Source organism: Protomyctophum bolini (assembly GCF_963924005.1).
Source record: "Protomyctophum bolini genome assembly, chromosome: 23".
NCBI classification, from domain to species: Eukaryota; Metazoa; Chordata; class Actinopteri; order Myctophiformes; family Myctophidae; genus Protomyctophum; species Protomyctophum bolini.
In genome coordinates, this window is record NC_137884.1 from 16626268 (window position 1) to 16648319 (window position 22052).

Below are 22052 nucleotides of genomic sequence, written 5' to 3' on the forward strand. Positions count from 1 at the left end.
AATATATGCTCAATAAATAAACTACTGAATGTATGGGCTTGCTTTTGATAAATCATTACCATTGAAATCTGACTGTTCAAATTACCTCTTGGTCATAAAGACAAATTAGAAAAAGTGCCCCTTGGGGCACAGGTCTCCACCAGGCCAGGTCAGGTTGTGGCCTCCTGGTGGCGCTATAATAGGCCAATGTGAAAAGGGTGCCATTAGTTCTTACACCTTTGATGGCAATTGGATGATTTGAGGCATTTTGTTCTAACAATGTGTTTTGCAAAAAAACACCGGATGGTGGAGCTATAACAGGCCAATGTGAAAAGGGTGCGATATATTCCTCAGCCTAGTAGGAAAGTCTGTGAAAGATTTCACGTAAATTGCACGCTGCGTTCATGATTTGAGGCTTTTTGTTTCAAAAGGGACAATCCTGCAAACTTTGAAAGCCAATGTTAGCCAATTAGGATAGAATATGAAATATTGGACAGATCCATCTTGAACACATGACTATAGAGATAGTGTGTAACGATCTGCGAGATTTTTGGACAGAATCTGGAGGAGTAATATAAATAAAGACGGCCTCCTGGTGGCGCTATAACAGGCCGTTCTGGAAATTGGGGCAGAGGTTCATCTTGGCATCCAGGGAGTGTGTGTGCAAAATTTGGCATCGACTGGGATAACGGTGCCGGAGATTAGCTGGTAACCGACACACGGACGGACGGATTGCAAAATATACTCTCTCCCCATGCCTTCGGCCTGGTGGAGACAACAATTGAGTATTTCTTGACTGTGTTTGATTTTAGGCCTATACTCCCTATAGTATTAAAGAAGCATTCAATGTTACCGACGATCAGGTCCTTTGAGGACAGACAAGCTACTGCCGACTACATTAGCAGTCGAGTTGAGATTATGAAATGACTGAGGTTTACAGATTATTGACGTCTGATGTACGATGTAGTCTTTTTTGTTTTCCTTTAACCCTACAATTTCCCATTGAACCGCACTGCTTCCAATTTGTGCAGCTGTTTTCAGTTCTTTCCATGCCTCGAGTACCATGAATAATGTGCGACCCTGGCCGTCCCATACCGGTAATGTTTGGTTACATACAGTGGTGGAAAGTAACCCTAAAGTACTTAAATACAATTTTGAGGTATTTGTACTTTACTTGTGAATATACATCACTTGAGTATCTCCAATACTACTCTACTCCACTACATCTCAGAGCCAAATATTGTAATAATAATAATAATAATAACTTGGATTTATATAGCGCCTTTCAAGAAACCCAAGGACGCTTTTGTACTTTTACTCCACTACAATTATTTGAAAATTGTAGTTACTAGTTACTTTCCAGAATTTGATTATTCTTACAAAATAAACAGTAACCACTTCAGCCCTACAGCAACTTGCATACACTTTATTTTTTATTTTCAAATGATTTTTATTTTTATACATTTGAAAGGAGGGACATCCGCACACTGCCACTTGCTGGTTCAGAGCATTTTATTGAGCAACGCTTCGGTCTTGCGACCTTCCTCAGGCTATTTTTATACATTTGAAAACTTGAAATGGGACATTCTGCATAATGAGTGCTTTTACTTTTGGTACGTTAAGTACATTGAACTTTTACTTGTAACAGAGTATTTCTACATATTGATACTTTTACTTAAGTAAAACATTTGAGTACTTTTTCCACCACTGGTTACATGAGGGAATATCCACTACCATCTCATCATACATAATCATTCTCCACTATAGTAGAACCGCTTTTCACCACCAACCAGCACCACTGCTTTGCTTTGCAGGGCCAGAGAAAACACACAATCTAAAATAATCTACCATGCATGAAAATGTGTTTTGCAGCTGCAACACTTGTCTGATCTACCATGCATGAAGATCAATGGACGGATCAGGATACCCATCTGGTCTGGTAACAGGATAGATGGCCACCAAGGATAGTGGCCGGGCACCTTGTGTTAAATTGGATTTATTTTCCAAAATATTAAAAGGGTTCCGTTCACCTCCACCACCTGATCTCTCCCCTCCCAGTGCTCCCACCCATGCACAACGAACCGGCCATACCAGAGATAGAGTTGAGCTTGATTGGCAGAGATGTTGTGGCAGGTTCTTGTCTGGGAAAACTACTGGATCAGAATTCATATTCAAGTCTCAATCCATAATTTCGTCTTCAGGAAAGAAAGAAAAAGGGGAGAGCAAAAGACAAGATATTTTTATACTTGTACACAAGCAGCAGGTAGGCCTACACCCTACAGTATGAGATTATAAACATAATATTAGAGACAGACATACAAAAGAAGCTGTGGCAACTGTCTGTCCAGCTCTTAATGTCAATGAAGTCCACACCCACAACACCAGAGGGAGTTCAACAAACCATGTGCAACCCAGATTCGGCACAAACTATGCCACCAAAATGTGGAACGCCCTACCAACAGCTAGTCATTAAGACATGCGAATCCCTTGACTCCTTCAAAACCGCTCTCAAAGGGCATCAATCAATCAATCAATCAATCAATCAATCAATCAATCAATCAATCAATCAATCAATCGATCAATGTGTTTAAAGGTAGCAGCTCTGTTTGCATGTGCAGTAGGTCTAGCGGTCTACTCGGTACAGATACTTGGCTAACCTTTTATTTATCGCAACAGTTCACAAATCTCGCTCACAACTCAGTAACAGAAATGAAAACATAGCCACATGTTGCGACTCCGCCTTAAAATGTATTTCAACCAATTACATGCCAGAACTAACCCAGTGTTACACTGGTGTTGGCAGTCTATCGAATGATGTGACTAAACGTCAGACTCAGATTGTTAATTGTCTGCCAGCGCCCTCCGGAGTCACAGGAGTCGATAGGTTGCCTATTTTGGTATGACACGTACGTAGGAAGTGGAGCAGCAGCAGACATGGCGGCTCACAGTGACACAGACATGGACCTGTCAGCATCACTCCTGGACATTGTGAATGAAGACATGTGTCCGCGTCATGTGCAGGTGTTGAAATCGTTTAGAACGGCGCTGCGGGACCAGGAATACAGGTATGATCCGTATGAACCATCTTTACCGGTCCGTGCGTTTATTACCCTCCTGGAGCGCCTGTGTTAGCTTGTTAGCTCAGCTAGCTTAGCCGACTATCTAACCTATTGTGTGACTGTTTGCTGGGTTCATTAATTACCATTGTGCTTTGTTATGTTTTAGCCATTGTTTGTAAACGGTTGTGAGACCTTTTTAGCAGCATGAGTTATTATAAAAAATGAGCAAGGTCATTATCTAATCCTGTGACAACAGCTTTTGATGAATTGGTATATCACATAATTGTCTTACATCATTATTACATTCTCTTTGTAGTTTTATTTGATATACATATTAATTATTATTATTATTACAGTAGCTACACAGTATGACTGTAATAAATGCTGCTATGAATATGTCCTTTATGATCGTCTATACAAAATATATTAATTTGTCTTTCATTAATCAATTATATCTGTAACAAGTTCAAGAATTTAGTTTGTATGTTAGTGTCTTGCAGTGTGTACACACACACACACACACACACACACCTGCCTGGTTATTATATTAAAGTAATGTGTTTTCAATTAAACAAAAGCTATTTTTGATATGATCACTGGTTTATTTTTCATAATAACCAATTGCACAACTTCTCGAAACGTGTGTGAAGTCAAAGTGAGGTGTCTGTCTGCCCTGCCAGCCTTAAAGTTAAGTTAATACATACCGGTAGTTATTAGTTACATTGGTATTTCTGAAAACGTTGCTGCTTCCCAAAATATCCTAGACACTAGGAGACTGCTAACCTGGCTAATAAGCCAGACCGAATCAGCCGTTGGCGGTGAGATATTAGTCTGGCTTATTAGCCAGGCTAGGAGACTGCAGCATTCGTTTTGTAACGGTACACTACAGGTGTTTTGTTTTTGTTTTTAACAGAATTCTGGGAGATCAGAAGTTGCGAACACTACAAAAATGGATGTTACACTAAGACTTTACTAGATTAATAAATACAAATGTATCAATAACTATAGCGTACTGTACATGTGTGCATATTCCCATTTCCCAGGGATGGTGTGGATGAGGAGGTGTTTGGCACTCTGTTGAAGATCTTGTCCAGGTTGGATGAGGAGCTCCGGTGCCAAGATGATCAGTCCGTTGTCATTCAACTCACCACAGAGTGTTGCAGGGCCCTGAGGAACTCCTGTGTCCAAAGCCAGCGGAACCAGAACCTGCTCCGGTAACACAGGCTACACTGTAGTAAAGTGTTTTATTAGGACTGAGGCCGATTCTAAAATAATGTCTTCTAAATCCTAAAAGCTTTCTGAAAAACCTATGTTTCTACGTCAGTGGTGCTCAACCTATTTAATGGCCGTGGACCCCCATCTGAAAATATGTTTTTCCAGGGAGCCCCCCAAAAGCAAAGATTTGCGCCACATTTTCATGATTTTTCAATTGCTAAAGTACTACAACATAATGCTTAAAACACGAAAAGTGGTTCCCGTCCTGAAGTGTACAAAGAACATAACCAAACTGACTCATAAGTCGTAAGGGTAACACATTCAGAGTTAAATTAATACTTTACTGGATGGTTAATGCAAATTATGATCCTGTGCTATTAATTCTTAACCTAATAAGTGTTAGGGTTAGGTCATTTGCACAACTAGGAAAGGGCCCTTCAAAAATATCTGAATGACTTCCCAACTCAACCAAATACTACAATACATGTGTAAAATGTATTTTCTTGCATTCGACAATCAATGTTTTCAGCAATGTTTTGGCAATATGTAGTTCTAGCAAATGTGCCGGATGAAAACAAACTGGTCTAACATGAGAAAAATGTGTCTTTCGTACAGGGAGCTTGGTTTCATTGAGGCCACCATTAAAATCCTGAACTTGCTTCTGACCCACGAGAGCAGTGACGGCCTGTTCGAAAGTGAGTCCTTAATTAGCCTGTCTAGCCCTAATAAAAATAGCCGACCTGCATAGTAGATGGCCTATTAACGTTTTGGGTTGACTTCTACTCGTCCCATTTAGCTATTGGTTGTGGAATCCAGTTGCTGGGTAACCTTTCAGTGGGAAACCAGGCATCCAAAGACCACATCTGGCTGCGGACCTTCCCAGCGACCCTCCAGTAAGTGCTCCTGCAGTCTTTTTGTGCCACATTCAGATCAGCAAACTGAATTTATGACTTATGTCCGTACAAAGCACAGTGTTCATTCAAATGTTGCCATCAGGCTGATTAACCACTTTCAACCTGGCATCCCTACTGTGGGCATGAAATGATAGGTGAAAATGATTGTTTTTCAAAAGAAGCTAATATATATGTTCATGTGTCCATAGTCTCGCGTTACCAGACTGTTGACTCTCGCAATTTCCAAATGCTTCATCATACAGTCAACGGAAGAGCTATCATGAGTAAAATATCAAGCGGAAGTTGAGCCTCCTCCCCACTTCCGTTTCGTCTTTACAGTCGCGCAAATTTATTCTAATACAGATAGAAATCATCTAAGCACATCATAGCTTGTTGCTTAGCAGAAAAGAAAATACAAAAAGAAAACGTAAAGATAATTTAAAATATATTTTCGTGATCGGAAATGGCAGCTTCCTTACTCAGGCTATAGTTCCAGACTCTATACAGGTATATAGCATTCCGGAGATTGTGGAATATGTGATGTGTATTGTGTCCACATCATGATAGATTGTGAGGTTGTACGTGGCTATTTGTAAAATGCAGGAGTCTAGCCATCTAGAAATCTGTCTGTGTGTCATACTGTCATTGTGTCCAGAACTAATCTTGAAAACCATAGGACTACATTTCCACTTTTACTTCATAAATGATCAAGGGTAGTAGGCCACATGAAGTTCGGGATCCACATTGGAGCCATGCCATTCTCAATCAGGTGGATCCTGAGATCCATGTGATGTGATTTTATGCATGTAAATTGTAAATTCTTTGTTGAGCTGAACCTGTGGTGCATATACATGTGCAGACAACTGCTGGGTGTTGCTGATGAGAAGGCGGTGGGCTTTGCCTCCATGGTGATTCACACCTGCCTGGATGAAGACAAGGTGGAACAGCTCCCCGAGCCCCAGAACCTCCCACTGGCCCTCAGGGTGATGGAGCTGTGCAGGACCCAACCGGACCTGGACTGGCCGTAAGAGAGAGAGAGAGAGAGTTTGTGTGTGTGTGTGTGTGTGTGTGTGTGTGTGTGTGTGTGTGTGTGTGTGTGTGTGTGTGAGTGACTGTGTGTGTGTAAAACAAAATAAAGAATACAAAAACCGCCGCACCGAGCGTTGGGCGCGAGGTCGGCGGATTATGGGCGACGGTACCGGATACCTTACTTACGAACCTAACTTAGTATGAAATAAGGCTTAACTGGGGCTATTCTACTGATTGATTCAACACTCTGTTGTGCTAGGGTTCTAATTGCTACGCAGCACTTCCTGAAGTCCTCTACTCTGGTCGAGAGCATGTACACAGGGATGTCTCCGCTGGAGAGGTATGTCCTAATCATGTAGCATGCACGCACCGACAGTCGCGCACGCACACACGCACACACCTTTTTAATGATATATATTTATTTTTACCTTGGATTTTATGTCTTGTTCTTTACCTTGGATTTTATCTCTTGTGTGTTTTCCATCATCTGTCAGTGAACCGTGCCAGTGCTTTTAATGTTAAATTATGAGTTTAGCCTCATTCTACTTGCGTCGTAAAATTCTGTTCTGGATAATTGCATGAGCTAGATACAAGACACATTCATGCATTAATATACATCATGTTATAATAATGTTAATAATAACTCATTCCATTTGCTTTTCTGCTTTTTCTTTTCTTTGTTCTTCAATTATTATGCCTCATTTGTGCTTTTAGATAATGCTCATTTGTGTTGCTTGTTGTCTTTTCACAAGCTTGTAAGTTTTGTTCTAGATGAGCAATATATGCCTGCTGTATTTTAATTGATGTCATGTCAGGGTTACTCTGCTGGAACTGCTGTCAGCCCAGCTAGGAGAGGAGGACACAGAGGAGTGTGGTATCCCTCCTGAGGTGGCTCGATTCCTGGCTTGTTGCTTCCAGAAAGGTTGTGGAGCCGTGCTCACACTCGCCTGTGACTCTGCCACCAGTGATGAGGTATCCTTAATCACTTAACCACCCTATACCGTTGCTGTCGGGCAGAAACCTCCCATCTCCATATTTTCAAACCTTTTGAGTTTTTTCGTAATTTAACGTCCTACGTGATCACACAGTACAGCGTCACTCATAAATTGCAGATCGACCAATCTGTGATGTTGGCCCGTTCACTCCCTTTCAGCCCTTCTGGTGGTGCGTCTTTGTTTTCTTTCCTACAAACAACTCGTTGTAACGGGAGTTGCCGACAGATTCAGCTGTGGAGCTCTCAATCTGTCTTGAGAGATTACAGATCGACGAGCACGAAGCGCAGTCTGCTAGTTTTGCTAGTTTTTAATTTGAATCCTAAGTTTTGGAGGTTTCCATCCGACAGAAATTATGTACTTAGTTGACCAAGGTCGCTAGGGATGCCAACGATTAATCGATTTTCCGATTAATCGTCGGCGTCTCTGAAATCGATTTTAATAACGTTTTCTGTTTATATCAAGTACTTCATACCAGCCCCTTATGAAACTACTTCTCCCCAAATCCAAATGGATTTCATTTTCCATTCTGAATGGCAGTAACTAGCATACAATGAGAACTGAGAAGATCTCCACAAAGGTTTACTCATCAAAACTGATTATAAAACTGTAACCATCAAAGCATGCACTCAACATATAATGGTTATGTGACCATGGCATGTGCATAATATAAAATCTTAAAAGTTTTATCTGATATTGATTACAAATCAATATGGGGGGGGGGGGGGTTCAATTATTAATGGGCAGAGCTGACGAATATTCGATTTGGCTGATGGTCACTTTCTGGCATCCCTACCCGGGGCTCTATACTCCCTTTTCCCCTCTACACCAAATGTCTTTGGCAAAAATAGATGACAAGTGCTCACGTTGTGGCGCACAACCGCACATTCATGTTGTGGTGTGGTGATACAGATTGGTTAAAATAAACTTGTATTCATTTAAAGTATAAGTTAATAAGATTGTATTCCCAAAAGTCCCACAAATGTTAGGTTAGTATAAGGTTAGTGTTATGGTCAGGCTTAGTTATAATGGGGGCCGTCGTACCAACGGTACTTCGGAACAATGGACTGTCAGACTAATGGCATAGCGCTAGGGCTTTGTGCACAAATGGCCTAATGTTTCCATTGTACTTCCATTGTGGTCTCTGCAATAGAACACTTTTTACCGGAACACTTTTTCAAAGTTTTTGTCCTACAGTTTAATACAGCAACACTTGACTGACTTCTTGACTTAATGTCTTTGAAAACGAATAACAGAGAGTAGAATGGGTTGTCACATGACAAAATATATAAGCCTGCATGTGTGTGCACAACTCTTTTGTAAGCAAAATAGAACATTTGACTTTGTTCGGACAAGAACAGGCATGTTTAGCCTCTTGTGTTAACTTCCTCCTCCCTCACAAGTTAACCATGGAGCAAATTTGAGTCCGTTTTTCAAATTCCTCCATAATGGCCAGCTGCTAGTAAAAAACGAAAGGATGTGTGAAATAGAGTTTTAATCATTGGCCTGGGCTTGGTCAGCTTTACCCTCCTTTAGTTTTGACAACCTCCCCTCACATGCCCCCGTTTGTCCTGCAGGAGGCGCTGACGGTGATCAGCCTGTTGGACGTGCTGTGTGAGATGACCTCTGACCGCAGACAGTTCATGTTCCTGCAGGAGCATCCTGACCTGTTGGAGTCCACCATCGGTACACACACACACACACACACACACACACACACACACACACACACACACACATCACACACACAACATCGTCTCTGTCGGGTGGAAACCTCATATTTCTAAAACTGTTACTTTACAGGATTCAAATGTGAAAATTGCATAAGTGGCAGATCTAGATCTGCTGCTTTTGATGCTTTTGTGTGACGCTGTAGTACTAAGTATAATCAAGTAGGGCGTCGTTCATTTACGGAAAAAAACACAAAACCTTAAAATATGGAGATAAGGGGTTTCTGCCTGGTGGCAAAACAAACTAGTCGTTTGCTCCATTCAGTGCGTTGGGGCATTTCTGGGTTTGTCTCCTCCAGTGCTCCTGCAGCAGGTCCATGCCTTGGGAAAGGCCAGCAAGAATGTCTTCAGCGCTGCCCAGAACTTCTCCTCCTTCGGCCTGGACGGAGACGCCTCCTCCTCCTCCCCCTCCGTCAGCTTCAAGGCTCACCTCATCAGACTGATCGGAAATCTCTGTCACGGCAACACCAGCAACCAAAACAAGGTCTGTTCATTTAGCTGCCTCTGTGAGGGAATATTCTAGCAAAGAAATAGGTCTGCATGCAACTATATATTTGATTATTTTGAGTGATTATTCTATCCACTACTTTTTTGATTAATCGAATAATTGAGAAGCACATTTATATTATGTATACTTGGGACATAATGTGTATGTATGTTTGTGTGTGTATATATATATATACACACACACACACACACACACACACACACTATTATCACGTATATATCAATGAATTGTAGATCTATAAGATAGATAGATATCTTATGCTTTTTTGGTATTTAAAGAAATGCAGGTGAAAACAATTTCCCCCCCAAAATCGATTATTTTGTATTACATTTGTTTTTGAATAATTGATTAAATCGATTAGTTTGAGAATGCCCAGCAAATGAGGTAGATTTTACTCTGAAAAAGCCCGCCTTCCATTTCCCCCCAAAACCGGGAGGTATAATGTTCCATTACTACCTCGAGTTGTCAAGTCTGATCTCTCTTTAGAAGCGTTAATATTTCAAACGAGATGCTGGTATATATAAAAGTTAGAAATTAGGATAGAACATTGGCGTAGCAACGTAGATTCAGAGATAATAGCACGATTTGTCGGCCTGTAGTAAGGAAGTGAATGCGCAAAACAATGTCCGGGAACTCTAAGCGAGGCGTTGCCTAGCAACGGGAGCTGTCAAGAAATGGATTTTAGCGGTCACGTTTTATATTATTAAAAAAATACCTAAAGACCTCTCCAGACATCATGGGCCTCCTACGGGTGTCTTGAGCAAATTAAGTGTTAAGGTCTACGTTGTTTGTGAATTAATTTGTAGAAAACGTGCTCCAAAATGCTGTTATTTGAGGAAGGGTGGTCTGCTGTTTGGAATGTCCATCCACTAATAGGAAAATCATAGCTTTGATTGCCATTTAAATTAATAATAATAATAAAACTTTATTTGTATAGCACCTTTCATGACATGAAATGCAGCTCAAAGTGCTTTACAGAGCAATGGAGAAAAAATTGAAAAGAAAGCCAACGCATAAAACATTAAAATAATAGCAGTAATGCAATACAGTGAGGACCTGTGTCTATCAATGTTTTGGAGGGTCCTTGGGCAAGAACTCCAACACACTCTAACATCATAACACTCAAAATAAAATGAGTGGCTAAAATGTTTAATGTTTCAACCGTGTTGGATAGAGCTTTTTGGGGGCTGATGCAAATACTGATATTTGCGATTTGGTATATTTGGGATGTTTGGGAATAATACAAAAGGAAACATCTGCTGATAGCAATATTCTCACACCTTTTCAGACAGATATGTAGCTAACTATATGTGTGATGAGCATGATTGTCAGGGTTCTATTGAAAACAGAAAACGATGTGGCCATTGTTTTTGCCATGATGTCAACACAGCACCGCACCGCTGACTGTTCAGCTGTGATGTGCTACTCTGTTAAGGTTTTGTGGAGAGGATTGTAAACAGTGGATGCAGAGTGTACTTTACTTGACAAACTATATAATGACAGTGTTTCTTCTTTTCTATTTCCAAAGTCAGCAGTATTCTGCTGGCAGGTTTGATTAATGATGGCTATATCTTATTGGGGGAAAAAAGTCATAAGCCTGAAATGGATAATCCACAATATCACAACACATTGTGATGTGACACATGTATATGAGCATGTATATTTGCTACTTACGCCACAGGACACCGCAATGAGGCATATACAATCGAAGCAGTGTTTTTGTGACCCTTTTCATTAGGCCCAACGTTTTAGTGTGGCAGCATTAGTACCGCGGCTGTGTCGAACTTGCGAACCCATCAATTGTGCTCCTGAAAAACATTACCACATGCCTACTGAAAACTAGAAACCTATACTTGTGTTTGAGCGGTGCCTCTGCTCCATTACGTAGCTATGTGTGTCTGTATGTACTATGTGTGTCCCTATACGTGTCCGAGCACGGAAAGCTGCAACACGGTAACTCCGTCATTTCTTTACCGTTTTGAACGCGGGAAGGCTCGGATGTTCCGGGGACCCCCATGCAGTAACTCTTTCATTTATCGACCGTTTCGGACACGGGAAGGCTCGCCGGAATCGGGCCGGCCCCTGGGCGCGTTCCTGGGGGTCTGGATGTTCCGGGGTGTTCAAATATTTTTTCCAAAAAGAATCAAAGTACAGTACAGAGAACGGTATAACAATACATGTATAGTTGCACCGCTCACTTCACACAGGTGTGATTTTTCTTTTATTACCCGGTGGCCATACCATCTTCAATAAACCAATGATGGTGCAACCCGAATGTTGTCCAGAAATAATAGAAACTTGCAGTTTTCCATCCGCCACCCCACAAATTTCGGTTGGTCTCACCTCCAGCAGGCCGCTTCTCTCCTAATCCTTCGGGATCTGTCCTATAATTAGACATACGGTACTCTGTGCTTGTGTGCAAGCATGCTTGCCTCCCCTGCTTGCAACACAGAACTTGTGGCTTCTCCAATCGACGGGGGGTGACGGGGTTGGTTATTTCCCAGCTCACTTCGTCAGCCATTTTAAATTCCCTCCAATCACCGGGCCATATTATCAGTGTTCCTTCTCTTTCACCATCTATCATCGCCTCTCACTGTAACATAAAGCACCCATTAGATAATAAGCAGGGATGCGAGTGAGACAGCAGGAGACAGCGCGCATCACTGCCTTCAGTATAGACTCAATCCCACTTAATAAAAACAGATCTGAGGAATGCTTGTGGGACGGCCACCCCGGGCTGGCCCTCTCATAATATTTACGGACGCTGATCTGCGGTCTGCTGGTGGTCAGCAATCACCCCCAGATCCATTTTCACCCGAGGATCTCTTCCCGTAAACCGATGTCGTTCCGTTCACCTTTGGGACACGTTAGAAACTTAAGACACGCATGTGTGTGTGCTGCATGTGTGTATATACGATTGAATTCAGTGTGCCGCACCCCCCCCCCCCCTCATCTCGCTATGGGGTTGGAAGTAATGTAAGCAACTTCAGACAAACAATAATTTTAAACAGCGGAAAAAATGCGGGTTTGGTTGCTTGCACTCTTTTTTTGAGTGTCTCCTTCTCCCTCTCTGCTCCTCTTACCAATACATTCGGTGGGCAACCACATGCAGAGCCGGGTCCAGACAATAATGTAACCTATAGAATTAGACTCGGGACATAGAGCAGAGCGCCCTATTGTGACGGCCATAAGTACAGTACCAACCCCAAAATCCCTGCTGCTGTTCCATGGTAGGCTGAACCCAGGACAAGGGGCACCCAACTTATTTCATGTTGTCATATTTTAGACACTCTGGTTGAAGTGTTGCACTTAATCACATTCAACCAGGCATCCCTAATTTGGCGGATGTCTGAATAATCTTCGCAAATTTTCTAAAATATTAAAAGAAAACCATCCTATAGCAGATCTGCATGTCCATGTGTTGTGAGCTTGAACATTTGGTATGTTATGAAAGTATAATTTAGGCTTAAGTGGTTGAATGTATTCCCTGCTCAGTTCCCCTGGATCTACATATTGCACGGCCCCTGGTTGTAAATGTCATAGTTTAAAGTTCCCCCGTTTCACCACTGGATCATTATTCAGTCCTCGTGGTCTTAGGGTGCCGTGAGGGGGCAGTTTTGTGGTTTTGGTCAACTGAGAGAGTGAACGGTAGAGTGTCTGCAACAGGGTAATGACCACCCGTTTCCTATGGATTTAGGTTACCTAAGACTGTTAAACTGTATTTACATTGAAGCATTTAGTGTACGGCGTTATTCAGTGTGATTCACCCATGAATGAGCAGGTAGGATTTGAGAATGTTGCTGAAGGACATTTGTATTGGGCTTAATACTTCTTGTATAGTTCCCAAGGCACACTGGACCTTTCTCATGAGTGTAAGTGGGGTCACTTGTCATGTCATTCAGAAAGACAGTGTTCCTGAGTGTTAATTTAACTGAGTATACAAGGTAAGGCACTCTTGATGAGTGGATGGTTCTGACTATCCAAAGTGCATTAAAACAATACCAGATACAGCTTCTTGGTAGGTCAGTAGATGGCTACTGACGGCATTCAATGCTCTGATTAAACTCTGATTTTGTCCAATGCATTGAAAGGGACAAAATCACATTTAATTAGAGCATTGAATGCTGTAATTAGACGCAATTTAGGACTTCTTCTTTAGTTCTTAAGTGTATGTTAATCTCGACTTCCTGATGCTGCATGAAGACTGCACAGCCTGTCGTCTTCTGCAAAAGTAAAAGGAACTAATTTGCTACTCGCCATATAAAGACGTTTTTGTGGAGGTGAAAGCTCAGAGTGGACGCACTCGAGCCCCCACCACATGCACTTTTTGTCCAGAAAATATATTTTTTTCACCGGAAGAAAAATATGTTTTTGTTACTCCACTGCACCCTCTACAGATATTGTCAATAGAAAATCCCATTGACAAGATTTTTCCTTCCGGCTCAGAGTGCATCCACTAGGGAAAGTAGGCTTTCGCCTTCCGTCTTTGTATTGTATAGTAGCAAAATTGTTCTTTAGATTTTTGCAGAAGTCGAAAGGCTGTGCAGTCTTTATGCGGCGACGGAGTATCATAGCCTTAAGGAGAAGTCCTTAAGTCTAACCCTAACCTCTGTCTTAACTGGCCACATACGGTAAGTCCCCTATTGAACCTCATATCAGTTTTTACCAGCCACGTAAGTCCCCTAACCTCATATCGGTCTTAACCGGGCCGGCCATGTAGTCAGTCGACAGGATTATTAGGCAGTCTACGTAGGTCTACTCTATGTAAGATATGTCAAAACTCACAATTTGGTTTTTTTGTGTGTTTGTCTCAGGTGAGAGAGCTTGAAGGAATACCACTCATCCTGGACAACTGCAGCATAGACAGCAATAATCCATGTATCCTTTGATCGCTGAACCTGGAGGTAGGGCTCTAACACAGAGTTAATTCGTTCATGTGAAGAACTTTTATTTCACAGATGATCCAAAAGATTTTCAAAGAACCCTTTGGATTCCATTCATTTCAGTACAGCACAAAGATCAACTCATTGAATGCGATTCTAATGCGAGTCTAATGCCCCTCACTCTGCCGTAAAGACGTAGCGTCTTTTATTTTGAAACCCCCGAAATTCACCCAGGATGAACCGGAAGTAGTTATCGCCCATAACTAATCTGCTGGGTAGCGCTTTAAAGGACAACTTTGTTTATTTTTCCAACCAAGGTTCACATTTAAGGTTATTAGTAAAAGATGAGTGTACCGGTACTTTTTTATTTTGTGCTTTCTTTCGTTTTAGCTATTTTAGCTGTTGACAGGGGGGCGGGGGCATGTGCACGGGCTAAATATGTATTATTTAACTAAATTTGATGAAGTTTTCTTTCTAGACCCCAGGAAATTACATCTGCCCACAAAAGATCATGGGATCTACTGGGGTGAAGGGGGATACTATAGGGGGCTGCCATACACTATTCTCAACATGTCACCTCCCCCTCCACATTCACTAGATCCCCTGATCTTTTGTGGACAGATGTAATTTGCTGGGGTCTAGTAGGACTATAGTAAATAAAATAAAAAATTGCCATGAAATCTTGACATATTTAGCCCATGTTCGAATGCACCAAAAACAGCTAAAATCGCTAAAACGAAAGAAAGCAGCAAATGAAAGAACATTTACACTCATATTTTACTTTCTCTAATAACAATCTAAAACATGAACCTGAAAAACAAAACAAAGTTGTCCTAATGTCTACTAGGCCAATTCCCATTGAGAATGCATTGCACCCCCGTTATAAAAAATAACCATTGAGTTGTCATAGTAACTGTTGTAATTAACTTAATGTAATACCCATTATTATAGTACTTGGAGGCCAGAACTATGACGTCATAGAGGCCTAAAAGTGACACCGACAGACGGATAGAGATCTCCATATATGGGCATAAAAGAGACTTACGGACGGACATTTATGGAGATTTATAGATGGTTCTGAACAACTGTAAACATCTATAACAGTTCTTATAGACAGTAATGTGTTTTGACATATAGTCCTTTAACCACATTCATCCGCGCGTCCCTATTTTGGCCAAAATTACAATAGCCAAAAGTCATTAAGGATTGGTTGCAACTGTATTGGCACAACTACCAACTAGCCCCCTCCACTGTGTCTCTCGGGCCCATCCACCCAACCTATCCACCCAAACACACACACACACACACACACACACACAACCCCCCCCCACCACCCTCCCTCAGCCCCCTAACCGGGGATCCAACTGCCGGTCTGTATTAGCTGGCTGAGACGAGGGCACCGTGCCAGCCTGTCTTTTCACAGGGAGGATGAGCCATTAATCTGAGCCTGCCTGTGTCCCCATGACCCCCCACCACACACACACACTCTCTCTCTCTCACACACACACACACACACACACACACACACACACACACACACACACACACACACACACTCTATCTCTCTCTCTCTGTGTGTCTCTCAGGAAGTTGTCAGCATCCGTTCCCTGTTTGGGAGAAAAGGTGGGAATGAGGATACAAAACAAATTGGGTGTCTGTGGTCTCTGAGAACAGTTGAGAGGCTCTTTTTCAATGTAGCCAAGATGCAGAACACTATAATAATCAACAGGAAGAGTCATTCACATACAGCAATCTTAGCATGCATGAATCAGAAAACAGATTTGAAGCCCAACAAACACATACCTTGTTTTCTTAACACACACCTCCCTCCCAGTCATCAGCCAGTGGGCCATATTCGCCGTCCGGAACCTCCTGGAGCTGAACCCGGAGAACCAGAAGCTGGTGTCGGGGCTGGATCGACGGGGCACGGCCGACTACTCTGCCCTCCGGGAGCTGGGCCTCCGGGTGGAGGAGAGGGATGGCTCGCTGCTGCTCAAACCCCTCAATAAAGACTCCTGAGGAAGCAGCGCGTGCTCCGGCGACAGTCGACAGGAGAGATCAGGCCGCTAACACCGAGCAGGTTCTCTTGGTTAGCGTTAGGTTAGTCTTATGCATTCCCCTCCCCCCCCCCTTTCTTTGGTGCAGAGCTGAACTGTAAAGTGCAAAAAAGGTCAATTTAGTGCTTTCAATTAACTTTCAGAGCGTACAAGAAGACTTGCGAGCCCTCCTTTAGAGAGATAGCATTAGGTTAGTGACTTCATTGGGAGTAAAGGCATTTACACACTGGGAGCGTGATTGATCAGAAATAATATTTCGCAGATGCATTATCACTGTGTAATATTTGCTCTGTGTGTATGTAAATATAACAAACAACACTTTGAAAAATATATATTTTCAGCCAAATTATTCACATTAAATAATCAATAACGCATCAACATCAAATTAGACGTGTGTGCGAGCTAGCGCATGTATGTGCATGTGCACATTTACTGTAGCGACCTTTTTTTCATACTAACAATTTCTGATAGTCATGCTGCCTGTGACGCTAGTTAACATCACTCTAGCACTAATTAACATTTTCAGAAATGGCTATTTGGCTATTTTGAAATGGGGCTTAAGTCTTGACCAGAGACAAGAGCATTAGTGACCTCTCTTGCTTTCCTATGCTTATAAGATGGGGTTAGGGGTTTGTTTGGTATGTAAAACCCCACATACGGTCATCCCCTCGGTACAAAAGCTGGCTTTGAAAAGAGGGTCAAGAGACAAGGAGCTGAGGTTTTGTCTCGACCTAAGCCTGGGAAATGAAGAGCATGGAAAACAAAGCGAACCCACACTGTTACCTTTTGATACGGCTGATAAAGTGTGGTCTAATCCCAAAACAACGAGCACCGCAGTCTCCTGCCTTTTGACCCTTCTGGAATACTGATGAGGTCCTTTATTCCTAGATCTTCAGACACACACACACACACACTTCATCTCTGGCACCCCATTCTAGTTCTACACTGTACAATCTTTAGTATTAATGTAGCACTATATCAGAGTTACAGATAATACATTGAAAATGAGTGCACTATGGCTATGCAGTCACCAAAACCGCAGTGAATGACCCAAACATAATGTAATCATTCAACCCCAATAATTGCTAAACATAAACCAAATGCGTGAGGCACTGCAGCACACAGGAGTTGCGAAATACACCAAACTGTCCGACCAATTTCGTCGACTAAAACTAAGACGAAAAATGTTCACGACTACCTTTTTCCACTGACAAACTAAATAATAACTAAACTATAATGACTAAACTAAGACTAAATATACTGACAATGTCGTCAATAAATAAAAACTAGACTAAAATGTTAGGAAGGGACTAGTGGACAAGAGGTCCAGTATAAGTCATTTTACACTTGGTTGCATGCTGAAAATAGACATTTAGTAGACTAAAACTAGACTAACACTAAAACAATACAGGTGACTAAAATATGACTAAAACTAAATGAAGTTTTATTCCAAAGACTATGACTACTTTGTGAGTGATTACCGATCTGACTATTTTCTAAGCATGATATTGTCTCTGATGGAATGGTTCATTTGTAATCGATGCTGGGCAACACAAACGTCAGTCCCACTTCAGGTGAAGAAGTCACTGACCATACCAAATGTGACATTCATTGTAAGTTAGTTATAATTACATGTTGCCATTATTGGTCAGTGTTGTGATGAGTTGAGGTAACCACAGTTCTAACCCAGTGCTAACAAACTATGTAGCTTTCACTGTATGTATGTACCTTATTTATTTATTTTTCTTAACGTTTGGCTAAAAGCAATACTGATGCCATGCAGTAATGGATACTCGCAAACATGGTTCGCAACACGGGCCTTTCACCATACCACCACTTGCTTTTGCTTTATTTACTTTTAGTTTAGGATAAGGATTATGCCTTTGTTTGACAATATCAACCTTTATGCTGAATACCCTGAGGTTTATTGTATGCCCCACCATTCAAGTCCATTCTGACAAATGTGAAATGAAAAAATATTGCTTCATTTACGCAGACCTGAGAAGATGTGAAAGACACACATTACTGAGTTCATGAGTATGTGCTGTAGTCCATTTCACCATCATCCAGCAACCTCTATATCTTTGGGTAGTTCTAAGCAAACCATATGTATAACTAAAAATGAAGAGTAGACCTTATTAGAAGTTTAAATGCAATAGTTCAGGCAATATAGACCGACCCATGTAAACGCCTACCAGCTAAGGCCTGGTTTATAATGAGTCTTATGACGTCCCTGTGACAAAATTAGTATCGTACAATGGATAAATGGGCATATGTTTTCCGAATGTTATTCCTAATTAAGTTGTTTACATTTTTAGAATGTACTTCGAAAAGTACTTCTAAAAGCACTAAATACATTATTATTATTATTATTATTATTACTGTCTCAATAAACTAACCAAACTACAAAATAGAAAACAAAACAAAAAAACCTAAGGAGAGTGTTCTTAATAACTAACTATGCATATTTAATGCATGGCACCTCTTGAGTGTATGTGTTTCTGTGCGCGTGCACTTCGGTGCGTGCATGCGCAGGTGCTCCGTCTGCCGATCTGATGCGTGAATCTGTACCGGCAGACGGTTGGATGCGTACACACTACCGCTGTCTGATGAGCGAATGAGCGGTTGAGTGAGAGCATGAACCAGACCAGAAGCATTAGTTTGCAGAATGACATCCACCCAACCCCACCCTCCGCCGCCTCCTCCCGTCGCTGGATAAGCCTGAGCGGTCCTGACACCTCAACAATACGGTGCTTTGCGGGGCCTAGCCCACACTCCTCTCCACCCTGTTTGCACTGCCACCCGATTTTTAATGACAAAATGTATTGAAACAATCGCCCTCGACTCTGGGCTCAATCCGCCGGCATAGTGAGTTGAGCTTACGCGGTTCCGGTCCCGAGGATTTCAGACAGCTAACAAAACAGGTTGTTACTCGCGCTCGGCTAGCTGGCTGCAATGCTTTTCAAACACCCCCTCCCCTCCCCTCCCCTCGCTGGAAAAAAAAAAAGCTGTCGAGAGTCAGCCAGGCTGAATGAGGTGGCAGAGGCTGACTATTCAACTCCCCCAACACATCATACCCCCATGTCAAGTCCATAGGTGCTTCTGTCTACCATATCAGCATTTCACCGGCGTTACATGCAGTCAGACAGGACCCAGCGATGCTGTAAGTGTGCCTCGTGAGTCTGCGGTCATCTCCTTTTAATGAAAGCTTTGTAAGAACGAATTTAGTCTTCTGAATAAAGTGTTCCTGAGATATGAGATGTCATGTTGTGTTTTCTTCTTGTCTTGCTAAATAAAGGAGGAGGGTTTATCTTTCACAGCTTTTAATTAAGCACGTGAGCGGGTTGGCTTCAGTGTATTGACTCAAAGACACAAGGCAGGTTATTAATGTTGTTTTGGAGGTCCTAAAGACTGGTTGTCCAGTCAGAATCTCTGTAACCCTAACCAGTAAGCCACACTGCTACCTAATAGAGTTAATAGCAAATGGCAAACAAATCCACATAGACGGAAAAAGGATGCTCAGATTTTATTGGCAAAAAAAAGAAAAAAGGAGAGAGGAAAAAAAAGTCAATTGTAAGCGATGCACAGTTTGGTTGCGTCACTATAGATATGACCACTTCAGCACTACTGATCCAGCTTGGAAAATCATTCATGAAATACGCTTTGAGTTGCAGTTCTTTTTCCATGTTAGGACTATGCTGTCAGAAAGCAATGAGCTACTATTTGTAGTTACGGCAAGCACTAATAAGACAACTGTAAACACTGAATCCCTTACAATCTAAAGTTGCACATTAGTAGTTGTGGAATCACCATTTGCAACATCTCCATATAGCATCCATTTTTACTTGATTTACAACCGTCAAAATTCTTTCCCACACTTGATGTTTCACCAACGGTACTCTGGAACCGTTAAGGATCATATCGAGATGGACAATGAGGGCTACTTGTATAGAACACATGGATTATGTACAATTTAGGAACTTCGATCAGAGACAGAAATTCAAAATAATTCGTGGCTCTCAAAAACTGAGTACAATGACAAAAAAAGATAAACAATTGTAAATAGCGACCGTCCTTTCCCGACTATAAATGACATAAAGTGCCATATTTACCGCATATAAAAATATACTCTTAAAATTGTTTTGTAAGTTACATAAAGCCTAAATAAACATCTCTGAATACATAAAAGGGTGCTGCCCAAAAATAGTCCGTGGCCTTTAACCCTCTCATACAACCCCACCCCCCCCACCCCGCTTCTGCTTGTCTGTGTGGTTAGGGCACATGCCATCAACCCAGGCAGACCTAAACCGCGCTGGAAAGCTTTGTGTAAGCAAGGGCCCGCAATGTGGAATTCCGTGTCTCTGGCGTTCGTGGGAATGTTCGATGTATCTGAACCTGATTCCACCTCTATGTAGAGTTCCAATATGTTTCTCAGAAGTCGAGCGAGCAAGCCCCCCACCCCACCCCCCCACCCCCATCGCCACTCCGAAAAACAAAGAGATGAGCACGGTGAACGCTGTGCAGCGCTTGTTCAAACTGACCTGTTTGAGGCCCAAAATAGCATGTGTGTATGTTTCTGCCTGTATGGTTCGTAGCCTAACAAAGCGTGTGGGCCTATTGTACTTGGTTGCGCATTGGTGCCATGCACCAAAATTAGCCGATCTACAATCTCACAACATATCACGATGCAAGCAATGTGCTCTAAGCTTGTAGATCAACACTTTTGGGCTTGTGACACCTAGTATTAATCAGGCTTAATCTTCCATAGGGGGACATGTCAGTGCAGCACTCAATACAACCCATAATGTCTCATGAAAATAGGAAGGTATGCAAGTGCAAAACAACTCTATAGCTTAAAATGCTACTGACAATGTGATAAACGCACATGTTAAAATGAAAATAGCAAAAGAGATTAAAAAAAAAAAAGCATTTAGTTCAGTGGCTCTAAAGGCGACGCCACACTACTGTAAAAATCGGACACTCCCAGCTTGAAACTTATCAGTAGCAATCGAAGGTTGTGAGGAAAGATACAAATGTTAACCAGCAATTGAACTTGCTGTCCATACCATAAGACTTAAGTCTGAAAGATATTCTAACATAAATAAATCATTTATTTTCATATTCAGTGTTCAAACATAATACAGTGTGAGCGTACAGTTCAATTTGTCCCGCTGTCTACAGTCCTCAGCAGAAGCCATTGTGTTGGGGTCTTCTCATGGCAGTCAAAAGGCACTTCACTTGTGTACCGTTTCCAGTTACCTGTGTTGAAATCAACATTTCTTCTCATCTGCATAAGAACTTCTTTTACTCTACGAGTGATGTCTTTTGAAGACTGTAACCTACATCCTAAATACAATGTCTACTTTGCCTAGGTGGTTATTTTCTTCCAAAGTTGTTGGAGACAAATAAAAGTGAACGACTGACCCTTGCACTTCATACGCACCCTGCAACATGTTGGTGTCGCGTCGTATAGTTTGTCCAGTCAACGCACAAGAAAACATTCTTTTTCTTAAACGCTCTTTCTGACCTCCATATGACATTTCACTTCTGTCTTTCTTTTTCTTTCCTCATAAAATTACTCCAAATGTCAAAATGTGCAAAATGACAAAATCAAATTTTCCGAACCGTCTCTTGAGCTCCCACCTCCTTGCGGTGTTGCCCCTATGCCCCTGGTCTCCTCTTGAGCTCCTGCCATCGCATGCTCCCC

General features: G+C 41.9%; 1 protein-coding gene across 1 annotated transcript; it reads left to right on the forward strand.

The window, feature by feature from the left end:
• Nucleotides 1-2934: 2934 nt before the first annotated feature.
• Nucleotides 2935-19603, forward strand: atxn10 (ataxin 10). Its single transcript, XM_080757160.1, has 11 exons — nucleotides 2935-3044; nucleotides 4082-4252; nucleotides 4869-4948; nucleotides 5050-5146; nucleotides 6006-6170; nucleotides 6435-6515; nucleotides 6991-7147; nucleotides 8745-8853; nucleotides 9197-9381; nucleotides 14220-14283; nucleotides 16123-19603. The coding sequence occupies exons 1-11, from the start codon at nucleotides 2938-2940 to the stop codon at nucleotides 16305-16307; spliced, it is 1401 nt and encodes a 466-aa protein (XP_080613286.1). The 5' UTR covers nucleotides 2935-2937; the 3' UTR covers nucleotides 16308-19603.
• Nucleotides 19604-22052: the final 2449 nt, after the last annotated feature.